Raw genomic sequence first — 15,394 nt, 5'->3', positions numbered from 1 at the left:
TGTCAATAGACCTCCCGCTCATTTCGAGCATCTTCTATTGAGAAGAAGTGAGGAAAAACCAGCGTTTTCCCCTGTTATCTTATACCATTATCAAATTTTCTTATTCCCCTGCCCCGTTTCGTTACACATCAACAGTTGCAACTTGGCGGTGCGGGTGCTGCAACGCTTTCCCCAAGTAAAACGTTGCCTCACCTTCGAACCCTTTTTTTTTTTTTTTTTTTTTTTTTTGCCGAAACCCGTCAAGAATTCTCTTCGATAGAGAGAAAAAGGGGGCATTCGGGTCGACGTACCGTCACGGTATGCTACCCTTCTTCCTCGTCCTCCCCATCCACCCCCACGACGATACACTCTGAGTCAAGCACTCTGTTGTGTGTACGTGTGCCACACATGCCCCTTGTATGGGAAATACACCCTTTGCCTCCCCTCTCTCTTCCTCGTGTGATTTCTGCATCAGGAACCGAGCCGGTGTGACAAACTGGTCTTGGGGGCGAAATCAGGTCTCATCAGAGGGGCGGGCGTCTTGTCATGAGGACAAACATCGGCATACAATGTACACGTGCGACAAGAGAAAGAGCCAAAAACTAATGGCTATGGCAGTTTTTTCGATTCCCCTTCTTTTTTAACTCGACAATAAGCCAAAGAGAAGACGTGGACCGTCCTCTTGAACAAGGAATACACTCCGTCTCTTCTTCTCTTCTATTCTCTGAATAAAGTCACACACACGTACACACATCTTCCCTTGAGAAGTTACGTACGACACCCTTTCTTTTCTTTTTAAAGTCCGAAATTTATTTTCAGACTTTGATCGGATGCACAGCTGAAGAGGAAGATCATCATCTCTGATTATTTCCTCGAGCCAATCTCCGTTTCAAGATACGTATGCACTATCTCTGCTCTCCATTCCCTTCCCCTGCATTCATGGACAAGTTCCCAGATTAAAACACGAACTGATCGTATAGAAGACGATGGCCAACAGGGGGAACCCATGTCCCAACGGTGACCCTTCATCCGGAAGAAAGCGGGCGCCTTCCATGTCCCCGTCTGATGGTCCAACCCGCAAGAGGACTAGGAGCCGAACGGCCATGGAAAACAGCGCTGCCGAGGCTTCACTCGCACTCCCTGATATCCAGAGGGAATATTTTCATTCGTCTCCCGAGAACATGAACGTGGCAAGCGACGAGGCAGAGGCCGAGTCTGCCCTGCGTTTCTCTGCCCCAGAATCCAGCCCCGAGGAAGCCGCCGGTTCCTCGCGTGCCGCGGCAGCTCCGAATCCCCACGTCGTGCCGTCATTCTCCGAGCTCCGCATGGACAGCATTCCCCTTCACAGGCTGGGTCTGGAGTTTCCCCCAACCACAAGCCCGTCGGAGGCCAACGAAATGGCCGTCCTTCTCAAGAATGAGTTGACACGCCAAGAGCTCGAGCCGCCCGCCCTGCCTCCTAGCAAGGTGGAAGATCTGCCTAAGAAGGAGGTTGCCAAGCAGTACAGGGAGCTGCCCGAGAATGCCACCTGGCAGGAAAAGAATGCCATCAGGCACTACAACAACATGGTCTCGGAGGAGATTCAGAAGATCGACCGCGAACGAAACAACAAGGCTGCCAAGAAGAGTCGCGAGACTCGCCTCGAGGCTCTCCACGAGACGCGCAGGATGCTCAATGAGTCCACGGCGGAGAAGAACCTCCTTCGGCTCCAGCTCATTCTTCTCAAGGGCGACCTCGGCTTGTAGGGCAAGCTCGATGCCGCGGTGAGGAGGGCGATGATTGAAGTCGTCGAGCATCGTGTTCGCGAGTCGGACCAGAAGCTCGCAGATGAGCGCAAGCGCAACGAGGCCATCAAGCGCAGCGAGAGGGCCCGCAAGAGAAAGGCCGAGATCGAGGCCCTCAGGGCTGACGCAGCCACCCTTGACCAGATAATGGCATCATCCTCCATGGTACCGGCACCGGCACTCACTTCTGTCTACAACGACACTTCTGCCTTCAACAACACAGGTGGTACCTACAACAGCATAGGCGGTTCCCAGTTCAACAATGCCGGCGGTGTGTCCAACAACACAGGTGGTGTCTCCAACAAGACTTGTGTTGTATCCAGCAGCACTGCTACCAGCAGCAGCACCGGCCCCAATATCGGTGCCATCGGCGGTCCCTGCACGCCCACTCGCTTTTGCCAAGGCAACCATGAGGCTAGCCTCCATCACCAGGAACCTTGGCGCTCTATGACAATCTCTAACCCCAGGACAAGAGCTGCTCGTCAGCCGTTTGTGTGCCCGTTTGCTTCTCAGAACCGCATTCGGATGTTTGAGACGGTGGCCCGGAGGGCCGGGTCGTCGACGACGCCCGAGTCTTCTCCTCCTCCTCAGACGGACGCTCAACCTCTCCCCCAGGCGATTGCTCCGCCTCCTCCCTCTCCTGTCTTTCATTCAGAGCCCATGTCTGAGGATATGAATGACAATGATGTTCTTCTAGAGGGGTGGGTTCACGAGGATTCTGATTTTTAGTCTCATATTTGGCATCTTGACCTGATGCTTTGCTCTTACCTCTCTCTTTTCTTCTTTTTTTCTTTCTCCTTTTTTTTGCTCATCACTTTTTTTCTCGTCTGTTCTTATTCATGCTGGGAATTGGCTGATTTCTTCCCATTATACAGTCGTCGCCGGATGCCTTTTATTATCATAACCCTTTTTATATTTCCTTTTTATTTATCCCCAGTCATACAATCAGTACCATTTTTATAGCCTTTTCTGGGGTTGTCTATTCTCTCTTCTGTTTTCCATTTCTTTCTTTTTGAATTCTCCGACGTTGGCCTTTTCAAGGCTGGATATCCATCTCGGCATCCAACTGTCTGGGATGGTGGGCGTGGTTACGAAGCAATCAACTGCCCGACCAACGGCGAATACTTGTTACTGGTCATGCTCCTTCTAAACGTTGTTTTCTCTTATTGGAGTTGCTATTTATTTTGGGAGTTGGTTGTATTTCTCGGCACGTTTGCTTTGACATATACACATATAGAAAATGGCTGTAGATAGAAAAAAAACATTTGCTAGAAATTGGTATGGAACCATGATTGTCCATGTGATGTGACAATGTGAGACGTTGTTGGGAACAACATGAATATGGAACATTTACGCGAGATGAATACTGACAAGGTAACGGTGCAGCATGTCAAGACTTGGAAAACAATGACTGAAGAGGTATAGTATACTTGGAGAGTGTCAAGGGTCAAGATCGGAAAGAATGTAAAGTATCATGGAGGGACATGTACGTGTCAGGATGTAGTATGGGTATGTGGTATATGATGTGGGATTTCCGCGCTCCCAGGGACTAGCTACACTAAGACATTTGAGTAAAGAAGAGAAGAAAACAGAAAAAGACAAACCAACATGGGAATATATGAGAAGATAAAAACATTGAAGTATATGAAAACAAACATGTATATCGTAACTCGTACTCGCGGGGGTGGGGGCGACGAGATAAAAAATTTTGGTTATCCAGAAGAGGGATTTGTCTGGACTTTTGATCGAGAGAGAGAGAGAGAGAGAAAGAGTTAGGCAAATCGAGCTTGCTTGTCAGATGCATCATCCGACTTTGACCTCTCGACAAGTTCGGCATCAGTATTCCCGCTGCCTGTGACGTCGAGGAGGCAGATCCGGATGAAGACGAAGGAGGTGATGCTCGTCATGATCCTGGGGGAGGAAGAGAAGGGGGGAGATGCGATGTTAGTAGAAGGAAGAGAGAAGGGAGGGAGAGGGAGGGAGGGAGGGAAACATACCAGACGACAGCTCCGAGAACAGCACCGGCAGTCAGAGAAGCGTAAAAGGCCTTGTAGACGGTCCCGTCAAACTGGGAAGAGTCATTGCCGTTCAGGATGGCGCTCAGCCTATTGGACCAAGACGCGGCCCAGGACCAGCCGGCCATCCAGAAGATGGGGATCAGGAGCATGAGGCCGATGAATGTTGTGCGGTGGTAGAATCTCGGGAGGAAGATTTCGAGGATGAGCATCGCCCCGAGGACGATCCATGTCAGGATCGACTGTCTGTGTAAGTGGTCTTTCTCTGTTTTCAGATTGGAGAGAGGGAGAGAGGAGAGAGAGAGAGAGTGTGTGTGTGTGAGAGAGCGAAAGAAGAAGAGGAAGGAAGAGGAGGAGGAGAACTACATTGAATATGAGGAATCCCGGTGGTGATGATGTAGGTACTGCACCGCTAGAGTAGAGGGAGAGATTGTAGGCAGAAGCTACGAGGACGCCGAGACTGACGAGGATTGTGGAGGCGCGTAGGTAGAGGAGCCATCTTGGGAGGATTGGTACCGACATGTTGATGGAAGCAGGCAGAGGAATATTGAAGCAGGGCAGAGGATATTCAAGCGGGTAGAGGAGAGGGTGCAGAGGGTATTTAAAGAAGAATATCGTCAATACGAAGGAGAAAGAGGAAGAAGCAGAAGAGGAAGAAGAATAATGCAAGTGCAGAGGATATACGAGTATTATTACATGGTCTTATTCCTAGTAAGAAAGACATTGCCTACTCACTCTCTACCACTCTATTGCATGGAGCATGAGACATGAGGCAGTGAGGGTTATGAGAAGAAGAAAAAACCCCAGACAAGACCCCAGACAGAGGGTGTTACATGCTCCCCCCCCCCTCCCCCAAGTCTAAATATACACACTTACACACTGCACACTGCACATCCATTGATCAGGATCAGTCTGTCATGTCACACTTGGTAAGCGCCTATTTTCCATCTTGTAATCTTGTAGTGATAGGAGATGAAAAATATACAAAATACGAAAATACAAAAATACGACACATAAAAATACCTGACAGTGTACGCGTACCACTATTCCTTTTCTTCTTCTTTTTTCTTCTTTTATTTTTTTTTTACTCAACCATGACCCATTCACATCGTTTACTTGTACATTTATAGACTGATGGTATGTTAGTCGGCGCCAAGATGACGTTGGGCGGTTGGCCGCGCGACATGAATGGTTCTCAAAAGTGTTTAGGATGGGAAGGGTGCATACGAGTATCGTTTTATGCTTTTTTCTCTCTCTGTATATCTATCTGTCAGTCTCGTTCTCACCCGCGTGCGTAGGTGTTGTAGATAACACGGTCGCGTTAGCCCCCTTTAAAGGAAGGGCCGCGGCAGTTGTATTGATATCTGTTCCTTCTATTCTACCTTAAGAGGATGAGGCCGTAGATATATACCTGATCTGATGATGTCTGCCCAGAGGCCTGAGGCTCCAGGTCCGGACCGGAATAACCATTATGCGGCGTTTGCTAGAGCTTAGGCAAACAGTATCTTATGTGTGTGTGTGTGTGTATGCGCATATGAAGCCATGATGGGGAATAGGAGAGTCGGACCCTCAAAAGATCAAATCATGTTGAGAGAATTAAAGAGAGGAAAATAAAGATGATGAAGAAAAAAAGAAAAAAGAAAAAACCCCCCAATTCAATCATCTAGACAGAAAGAGATGAGAGGAGTGAAGCGGCACACACATACACACGCATGCACACATCTACATCTACATGCATCCAGATCTCCTGCCCTTCACCCTCCTCTCGTGTACCAACCTCCCCCCGACCCAGACCATCTTGGTATTCCTATCATCACCCGTATACAGCCACTTCTCCAACCTCTCCCCCCAGCTCTCCCAACCAAACACGTCGCAGTTGCCGTCGTCATCTTCCCCATCCTCCTCCTCCTCCTCCTCCTCCTTGACCATGCCGAGCCCGACCAGCTGCGCGTCCCACTGCATGCCGACCTCGAAGCCGCCCAGCCTGTCTTCCATGCCGACCACGACGGCACCGCCCCTGGTGGCGAGGTACAGTACCTCCTGGGCCGTCAGCTTGCTCGTCTCCGCCTCCCCGCCAGCCCGTCTCTCGGCCTCGGCGACGGCGACGACCCTGCTGACGAGGGCGGCCTGCCGCGCCGCCTCGAGGATGGAAGCGCTGTATCCGCCGCTCACGTCGGTGCCCAGGCCGACGTCTATGCCGTGCTGCCACAGCCAGCGGACGCGCGCCGAACCGCTCGCCAGCGCGCTGTTGCTGCACGGGCAGTGGGCCACCTTGCTCCCGCGCGCCGATACCAGCGCCGCCTCCCGCTCCGTCAGGTACACGCCGTGGGCGAGGATGGTGCGTCCCGTCAGCAGACCCACGGCGTCGTACACGCCCGGGTAGGACACCCCCCCGTCTTCGTCTCCCTCGAGCGTGGCGCCCTCTAGACCGGCAAACATCTTCTTGACGAGGCTGATCTCCCCCCTGTTCTCCGACACGTGCGTCTGCACCGGCAGGTCCCTCGACCGCTGCAGCGCGGCCAGCCCCCGCATCGACTCGACCGAGCACGACGGCGCGAACCGCGGCGTGAGGATGGGCCCCACCATCCGCCCCGTCGGGTCGACGCGCGCGCAGTGCTCCACCGTCTCGACCGTCCGCCGCAGCGACTCCTCCGCGCTCTCGTCGCGGTAGTAGGCCGGGCACACCGTCCTCTCGTCCATGCACACCCGCCCCACCAGCGCCCTCTGGCCCAGGGAGAGGCACACGTCCGCCAGCAGGTTGGTGGCCGCCACGTCAATGGTGGCGTAGTAGGCCGCCGTCGTCGTCCCGTTGCGCAGCGTCCGCCGCACGGCCGTCGTGTACACCCTCTTGGCCTTGGGGAGGTCTGACGCCAGGCTCGCCTCCAGCGGGAACGTGTACTCCTCCAGCCAGTCCAGCAGCGTCGTCTTGCCGAACAGTCCGGCGTTGGGGTACTGCGCCGCGTGGATGTGCGTGTCGACGAATCCCGGGAAGAAGAACTGGCCTTGCTCCGTCGCCACGACGTCGTAGCCATCGCGATGGTGGCTGCTGTTGCCGTCATCGCCGCCGCCGCCGCCGCCGCCGCCGCTCTCCGATGGTGATGATGATGCCCACGACGGCCCGAGTTGCGAGACCAGACGCTCGATACTGGCGGGGGAGTGGTCGCTGCCAAAGTCGCGCTCGATGTGGACGATCGTTCCCGAGGAACCGTCGACGCACATGGCTGCGTCGTGGAGGTATTCCAGCTCTGTGCGGCTCTTGCTATGCACAAATGTGCCCAAAAAGATTTTATTTCTTGATGCCATTGTGCCGGTTTTTTTCTTTTCCTTTGGTTTTCGTTTTCGTCTTCGATCTCTGTATATCTCTTTTTCTTTTTCTTTCTTGATTCCGTGTCCTGGTCTCGATGTTATATTACACCGCAAAGCTGTCGTTTGTCGGTTGTCCTCTTATATAACCGTTCGTCTTGGAAGATGCGAAGAGGCCCCCCCTCCATCAGGGACAGACAGAAACAAACACACGCACACAAAAGACAGGTTAGCCCCTTTTCGTCATCGACACATGAGCATGAGCCATTTTATACGTCTGGAACAATCAAAAGGCATGTGCATGTGCATGTGCATCGTGGGGGGTTGAAGAAGGGAGGGGGGGAAGCAAAGGGGGAAAATGTGGTTGGTACTCCGTAATATATCCCCCCTTAGACAAGGGAGATAGCGGGGAAGGGGGAACAAGCAGGTACAAGTCCGGCTCCGTCCGCTTGAACCGTCCGCAGCCCTTTTCGGGTTTCGGTCCTCGCCGCCGGCCGACAAGTCGACTGTCGAGATCTCATCACACTATGCATCGGCATCGGCATCGGCATCGCATCGCATCGTTTGTACAAAGAGGTTGGTATCACCACCACAGGGTGATTTATCACCATCATTTGTTTCACAATATCACTACAACTAGCATCGTACAGATCGGCCAATGATGAGGCCTCGCTGTCAAACTCCCGTGACGACACGAACAGACTACTTACACAATATATATACACACATATATACATACATACACACGCACATATATATATATATAGCTACAAGTCTTCACCACCCAACACATGTCATGACTTTCGGCATTCGGGACTCCAAAGCAGAAAAAGCAAGGAAGAAGAGTCAAGTGAACACTTACAACCCTGATTACTGGTAGTTCGTTCAGCTGTAAAAAGAAAGAGAAAACAGGTAAAGAAACAAAAAACACTGTATACAGCAAGACCTTCCTGTTCTTACTACTAGTAATATGCCAGGAAGATCTTACCAAAGAAGATTGAGATAACTAAAAAACATACACAAGACATTTCATATCATGCACCTTTTCCTCCTCTCCTATTTTTTTTTCGTCCTTCATTCATTATAAGCCATATGTGGCCACCCCAATCTCTCTACCCTCTCTGTCTCTGCCTAGACACCCTTAGGCCGCAGCCCCAGGTCCCTCGTAGTCACCCGAGGAGCCACTCTCGCTTCCATCACCATTATCCTCACGAGTGTACTTGTCCCAGTTGGCCAGGACTGCGCCAATCTTGGGCGAGTTGGTCAACTTGTACACATCCTCAAAGTACTCGCGCGTGAGCGCAAACGGCTTGGCCGTCACGTTGGGTATGTACTTGCCCACCAGCTTCGACGGGTCGATGGTCGTCTTGTTGATCTTCTTCATGAGGAACGAACGGAAGGGCTTGACGCCCGACCGGAGGAAGGTCGAGTGGAAGGGCACGTCGATGCCTTTGAGGGGGATCGTGGCGAAGCCGCGCTCGAGCTCCAGGGGTTGGGGCTTCTTGAGCGTCTTGTCGGCGCATCCGCGGATGATCTCGCGAAGCGCACCCTTGGCCTCCTCAATGTTGCTCCTCATCTCCTCAATGTCAATCTGCTGCATCTTGAGGAAGTTGGTCACGCCCGCCAGCGTGTCCAGCGCCCGGAGGTCACCGGCGGCCACGTACTGCATGTTCGCAATGTTGTAGTTGACAATCTCGATGAGCCACCCAGTCTCCTCGGCAATGTTGCTGACCACAAACTCGAGCGCCTCCTCGTTAAACGTCTTCGAGATGCGGCTCGGGTTCACGGCGCACATGCAGTAGTTGGACCGGCCATCAGCATCGCGCTCCACCGCAACCTGCATCGTCAGGCCTCGGTAGAACACGACAGACACGAGCGACTCGATCGGCATGACGTCAGCCAGAGCCGCCAACGCAGAGTACTCGCCCAGTGAGTGACCCGCAAACGTGCTGTCGCGCGGCACGAGGCCCTTGGACTTCATGTCTTCGAAGCTGGCCTTCTCCATCAGCGTCAGGGCCGGCTGCGTAAACTGAGTCGCCGACAGAAGACCGGTAGGCGACCGGTACGTGTACGACGACGTGCTCTCGCTGACCTCCTTGAAGATGCGCTCCGACTTGATGGAGCCGTCAGCAGACACCGACTCGAAAGTCATGGCCATGTAGTTCTGACGGATGGCCTTGCCGCGGGGCCCACCAAAGTGCACGGTCAGCTCCTTCGGGTTGTTGCGCACAATGTTCGTGATGGAGAAGCCGTAGTGGTCGAGCAGGTACTTGTCCGCGCGGTCCCACACATCCTTGGCCACCGGGCTGCTCTCGTACAGCTCCATGCCCATGCCCTGCTCCTGCGAGCCCTGGCCGGTGAAGACGTAGGCCGTCACGGGCTGCTCGATCTCGGCCTCGCCGAGGAGAACCTTGTCCTCGGTATCCTTGTTGCTGGCCTCGACCTTGATGATCTTGCGACCGGCAACCATGCCGACGTGCTGCAGCTTGACCTCGATGGCGTCGTTGGGGAGGACCATGCCGACCAGCGAAGCGTGGAAGCTGCGGACGCGCCCAATGTTGTTCTCGGCCGCCCACGTCTCCACCAGGCGACGGACGCTGGCACTGGAGTACATGCCGTGCGTGATGGTGCCGGGCAGGTTAGCGTAGCCGGAGAAGACGCGGGACACGTGGATGGGGTTGTAGTCGCCAGACACGCGGGCGTAGTTCTCGTTGGAGGCAGGGGCGCGGAGCTGGAGGGGGGTCTTGCCGTTCAGAGGGATGGGGTTCTCAAAGTTGATGGGCTGGTCCAGAGGCGAGCCGTTGCGGGTGAGGTAGTCGATGACGGGGTTGCCGTGCGACTCGCCAGCCTCGTAGTCGACGCTGGCCACCTGGATTACCTCCTTCGTGGGGAGCTCGAGGAGGACCTCGCCACGCGTCTCGACGCTGCTGAAGACATCCTTGCTCTTGAAGCGCACCAGGCTCTGGAGGCGGAACGTCAGCGTCTGGCCGAGCAGCTCAAGCTCGCTGGGCATCTCGTCCAGGTTGAACCACTGCTTAGATCGCAGCACGGCGACGTCGCGGCTGGTAGCGAGGTGGATCTGCACCGGTGTCTCTACCTTGCGCTGGAAGGTGTTCTCGAAGTCGGTGTAGGTGCCGCGGTACAGGAACTGCGACGTCACCTCCATAACAGGCTTCTGATCACGGACAATGGTGCCGCACACCTCGACCATCTTGCCAGAGTCCTGGTTGATGATGGCGTTGATCTGGGCAGTTGTCGACACTTCATCTCCCTTCTTAAGGGGCTCCGCACCGGGTATCATACGGAACTCATTGGACAGGTGAACTAGCTTGAGCAGGTCACCGTCAATGGTGCGCGGGAAGATGGGCTTAGTGATGGCCTTCCAGCCAACGACAATGGCAAAGTCCATGGGAGCGTATACCGTCTTTCCGGGCCGGTCGACAAAGGCCTCACCAGTGTTACCGACAGCGTGGATGAAGTCGCTGATGGCTTCACCAGTGATGGTGGTGCTGCCGCCGTCAAACTTGCTGGTGACGAGAGCGTCGAGGTCCAGGGGCTCATCGCCGAACCAAGCCTTCCAGTAGAACTCCTTGATGCGGTCGTTGCGACCCTCCATGACCTCGTGGATGGGGGCGTAACCAGCCTCCGGCAGGTACTTGAACTTGAGGGTGAGAGGGTACGGCTTGCCCAGGGCAGTCGACTCCTTGATCAGGTTGACCAAGATCTCGTTCTTGCCCGAGAGCTTGACTTCGATGACGTTGACGTACTGGTTATGGCGCGGCTGCTCCTTGACGATAATGGTCGTCTTGGCAGGGTCCTTGGGGTGGTGTACCTCCACAAACAGGCCGCGGGCGGGAGCGAAGATGCGGCGCATCGGGTTGGTCTGGAACTTCTTACCCTGAGCCACCACATCCGAGGTGAGGAGGGCATACCTCCAGTTGCGGGTGGGGCCGGCGAGCAGCGCCAGCCAGGCGTCCGTGTCGGGCATAGTGGCTGTGACGGATGACGAGAGGCGGTAGGTGTGCTTGTCAGCATCCTGGCTAACGGTCAAGCTTTCAATATCCTCGGGAGCCTCAGATTCGACCAGACTTCCGCCAAAGTACTCGACAGTGGGGATCTTGGAGGCGTCACCACCATAGTAGTCCTTGGTGAGGTACTCGATGTGGGTCTCGTGGATGCCATCCAGGATGCTCTTGATGGGCTCGTCGAGAACTGTGGAGAACCTGGCGGCCGTGGGTCCCTGAAGGACACAGGTACGGCCAACATCCTGGTCGATGACGGCATCGAGGTCCTCGGACTGCCAAAGGGAGTCCTTCTTGAAGAAGAACTCAAAGTTGTCATCCAGAGCGGGGACAAAGGTGACAGGCTTCTGACCGGGCCTCATGCATAGGAGCAGGAAGTGCTGAACATCCTGAGCGTTGATGATCTGCTCCTCCGACTCGGGGTAGTGAGCCAGGATGCGGTCAACGGCCTCGAAGGGCTCCTCCAGGTCGGCGTAGCTCTGGAGCATAGAAGGCTTGCCAGGGGTCTGGGTAAGACGCTCCTCGACGCGGTGGATAAAGTCACCGGTGAGACGGGTGTACGAGGGGTCGATCCACCTAGACTGGTGCTTGACGTAGAGGAGCTCCACAAGGCGACGGACAACCTCAGCGTAGGTCATGTCCTCGAGGTCGACGGTCTTGCCGTTCCTGTCACAGCCAAACCAAACCTTCTGGAAGTCATCGTTGAGCTTCTTGATGATGTACTCGCGGTTCTTCTTGAGCTCGGCGACGCGCTTCTCCTTGGGAAGGCTGAAGATCTTCTGGTCCATCTCGGCCCAGAACCTGACACCGCGAGTGGCCAGCTTGTGGATGGGCTCACCCATCTCGGAACGGACAGTGATGATGCCACCGGCCGGGCCCTTGTACGTCTTCTGCCACTCGCCGTCACCGACACCGGGAGCATCGACGATGGCCTGCTTGGCGTTCTTGCTGGTGTGGGCCTCCTTGGCGACCATCATGCGACTACCGAAGAGACAGCCGTCAAAGGGCATGGGAGGGTAGCCGTAGTCCCTAGCCCACTCACCGGTGAGGTAGGGGTAGGTATCGTCGGCGCCACCGAAGCCGCTGCCGGCAACCAGGATAATGTTCTCCTGGCGGCGGATGCGGCCGTACATCTGCAGTACGGGCTGGTGGAAGTCCTCAAAGGAGTGGTGGCCACCGGCACGACCTCCGGTCCACTGAAGGAAGACGGGGAAAGTGGGGTTGGCCTTGGCAATGTTGATGACAGACTGGATGGCATCGACAGAACCGGGCTTGAACGAGATGTGCTTCAGGCCAAGAGTCGTAATGTACTCCTGAGCAACCTCAATGGAGGGGACACCAGCACCGATGGTGAGACCCTCAATGGGCACACCCTCGGCACGGAGCCTGCCGAGCAGAGGGATCTGCCAAGCCATGGCACGGGGGTTGACGTAGATCAGGTTGACTGTGATGCCACGACCAGCGGGGATAGCACCCTCGATCTTGATAAGAGCCTCCGTCATACGCTTGCCGTTGAAGTAGCCACCACCAGCCAACTCGATGTGGTATCCGGCATTCATGGTGGCCGCGACAAAGTCCCAAGGGACGGTGGCGGGGGTCATACCAGCTACGAGAATAGGAGGCAGACCGAGGAGCCTGCTCATGCGCGTGTCGACATAGGTGGTGCCAGTCGAGGTCTTGACGAGTCGAGGGCTGAACTCCTTGACCCAGTCAATGGCGTACTTGACGGCGTGTTCCTCATCGCGATCAAACAACTCAGGCTTGTAGCCGACCTCCTTGGCAGTACCACTGATGGCACCAGCAAGGATGACGCGGACGCCAGTACCCTCCTTGTTGCGGCTGGTCAGAACACCGAGACCGGAGACGCCGCCAGGGCCGAAGTCGAGGATGTGGGTGGCCCCGGGAAAGACGGTAGCCTTCTCCCAGTTGACGGGGTCACGGGTGATGAGGCGGACCAGAGCGGGGACGATGTTCCCCTTGACTTGGTCGCGGAGGTCCTTGCCGGTGTTGGTGTCGATGACGGGCATGCCCAGGAGACTAGCATCAATATTGATATCCTTGAGATCCTCATCGATCATGGCGGTAGCCTTCTCAAGGTAAGTGCTGTGGAAGGGCGCGGTGATGGGGAGGAAGCGGTTGGAGAAGCGAATCTTGCGCTCCGTGTATGGAATCCTCGTCTGGTCAAGGCCAGTGGGAGCCTTGACCCTGCGCAGCTGCGAGTTGAGACCGTACAGCGAGGTGGGAGGGCCGGTAACGACCATGTTGCGCGGGCTGTTGATGAGCGAGATGCTGATATGACGGTCGGCGGGTAGGTACTGGTTGGTGGCATCGATGTGCTTCTGAACCTGCTCCTGCGACAGGTCGCGGATGCTGAGCATAGGAGTGGGTGTGCCCTCACCGTTCTCCTGGGACTCGCGCAACATGGTGGGGGTCATGGAGGTTACAGGGAAGGCCTGCTGGCTCCTGGCACCGATCCAGAAGAGGATGGTGAGGGTGGAAGCGACGATTTCCCTCCACGAGTCCCACGACTCGGCGGCGGCAGTGGCGGCAGCCATGACGATGCCCTGGGAGTGACCAGTAGAACCGGCAAACCTCTCGCGCAAAGCACCGGGGTCCACGCCGAGAACTTTGCAGGTAACTTCGTAATGCGCCATCTGTACCAGCCCGATCAAGGGGAAACTGACGGGGGCGGAGATGAGGTAGTCGACATCAGGGGTCGAGTCCGGGTTGTGTAGCCAGGCCATGATGTCGAGGCCCTTGGGATAGATCTTCTCGGCACTGGGATCGTTGGAGAGGGTCTGCAGAACCTCGGCCGACGAGGAGACGAGCTCGGAAACAAAGGTTGGGTAGGTCTGGTAGAGCTCTCGAAGCTCCTCAAAGTACTCCTCAATGTTACCTTGACCGCCAAAGATGGAGAAGATCTTGGCAGAGCCGTCATCGGCGGCCCTGAAGAGAGCCGACTCATGAGGCTTGATGGGGCGGTTCAGGACGGAGCGGGCAGAATAGTAGCTGCGCACAACGCTGAGCTTTTTGGAGTCGATGCCCTGGAGGCTAGCAGTGAGGGCGTGAACCTCGTTGCCGTTGAGGAATGCTCGCTCAAACTCGTTGAGGACGATCTTGAGCACCTCCTCGAAGGTGCCCTGGTCGTCGTCTTCTCCCTCCTCGATCTCGTCGGCAATGTAACCAAGGTAGCCAGCGACGAGCTCAGTGACGGATGAGGGCTCGTCATCTAGAGCCAGGTCGTCTGTAGCGGCCGGAAGGGTCGCAACAAAGCGGTCCTTCAGCTGGGCGGCGTGGAAGTGGAGGTTGGTGGGGAGGAGGAAGGAGGTTTCGAGAGAGCCATGGGAGAGGGTGAGAGGGCGGAGAGAGGCATTGGACCTAGGCGTGGAGATGCCCGTTTGCGGGCCAGTACCCGTGCCGTACATGGTGATGGTTATGGCGGTGGTGGCGGGAGTAGTAGGTGTTGGTGTAGGGAAGGCCGGATCGAGGGAAGCTCTGGGCGACAGAGGGTCAGCACACTGCCACGAGACAGAGGAAGGGGGGACAGCAAAACTCACCTCTGCCAGCGCAGATGTATGAGATCCCGGGAACTGCAACTCCGCCTCGCTGCTAGAGGTGATGCAGATGATTGATCTGCCGGTGCACAATGGCGCCAGCACGCCCCGAGGTAAGTTCGGGGGGGATTAATAGCAGAGCAGCGCACAAGCTCGGCTCCGGAAAGTAGTAGCTGTTGCAGCCCGAAGCAAGGGAGAGTATGGAAAGAAAGAGAAGGGGAAAAGGAAAACGAAGAGAATTACAAAGACGGTATATCCCTAGATGATGGCTGGGTATGAAAACTCTCTTCAGGGAAGGGGATATGAGGAGGAGATAGTTTGGGATTGTACAGGTAGGCGGTGGGAATTTTTGGGCAAGGCGGGATGGTTGGCATTGGTACACACCACGCAAAGGGCATTACGCCTCAAGTACCAGTGGTCACCACAATTGGCTACGGAAGGGTTGGGAGGCTCAGGCCAGGGAGCAGCCACAGGGCGGGGGAGAGAGGGAGGGGTGGGAGGGGAACGATTATTACCACGTATTGCTCTGGTACTGCTGACAGCCATAGGGGTTATTCGATCATTGTTGTCTTGCTATTAACGCCTATCGGGAAGGGTTACAGTGGACATGAAATACTCCCGACAGTCGAGAGGTATTACTCACTTGGAGGCCTAGAGGGTTTTTCCCCTTACTTTAGCGAGGGAGATGTGTGGTCCCCCTTCAGTCGCGCACCCAGATGTTCGACGGACACCCAAAT

At 55.5% G+C, this 15,394-nt stretch overlaps 4 protein-coding genes across 4 annotated transcripts; 1 reads left to right on the top strand and 3 right to left on the bottom strand.

The window, feature by feature from the left end:
• Positions 1-1,082: 1,082 nt before the first annotated feature.
• GMORB2_4096 (uncharacterized protein) lies at positions 1,083-2,492 on the top strand (the record flags this gene model as incomplete). Its single annotated transcript, XM_035466071.1, has 2 exons — positions 1,083-1,547; positions 1,725-2,492. The coding sequence occupies 2 exons, from the start codon at positions 1,083-1,085 to the stop codon at positions 2,490-2,492; spliced, it is 1,233 nt and encodes a 410-aa protein (XP_035323908.1).
• A 1,043-nt stretch (positions 2,493-3,535) lies between these two features.
• Positions 3,536-4,300, bottom strand: GMORB2_4095 (uncharacterized protein; the record flags this gene model as incomplete). Its single annotated transcript, XM_035466070.1, has 3 exons — positions 3,536-3,674; positions 3,761-4,020; positions 4,145-4,300. 3 exons carry the CDS (start codon positions 4,298-4,300, stop codon positions 3,536-3,538), a joined length of 555 nt encoding a protein of 184 aa, XP_035323907.1.
• A 1,206-nt stretch (positions 4,301-5,506) lies between these two features.
• GMORB2_4094 (guanine deaminase) lies at positions 5,507-7,081 on the bottom strand (the record flags this gene model as incomplete). The annotated part of the gene is made up of 1 exon (XM_035466069.1): positions 5,507-7,081. The coding sequence occupies one exon, from the start codon at positions 7,079-7,081 to the stop codon at positions 5,507-5,509; it is 1,575 nt and encodes a 524-aa protein (XP_035323906.1).
• Positions 7,082-8,222: 1,141 nt separating this feature from the next.
• GMORB2_4093 (uncharacterized protein) lies at positions 8,223-14,528 on the bottom strand (the record flags this gene model as incomplete). Its single annotated transcript, XM_035466068.1, has 1 exon — positions 8,223-14,528. The coding sequence occupies one exon, from the start codon at positions 14,526-14,528 to the stop codon at positions 8,223-8,225; it is 6,306 nt and encodes a 2,101-aa protein (XP_035323905.1).
• Positions 14,529-15,394: the final 866 nt, after the last annotated feature.

Source organism: Geosmithia morbida, assembly GCF_012550715.1.
Source record: "Geosmithia morbida isolate 1262 chromosome Unknown scaffold_2, whole genome shotgun sequence".
Classification (NCBI taxonomy): Eukaryota; Fungi; Ascomycota; class Sordariomycetes; order Hypocreales; family Bionectriaceae; genus Geosmithia; species Geosmithia morbida.
The sequence above is the reverse complement of the archived record's forward strand: the minus strand, read 5'-3'. Positions and strand labels throughout refer to the sequence as shown.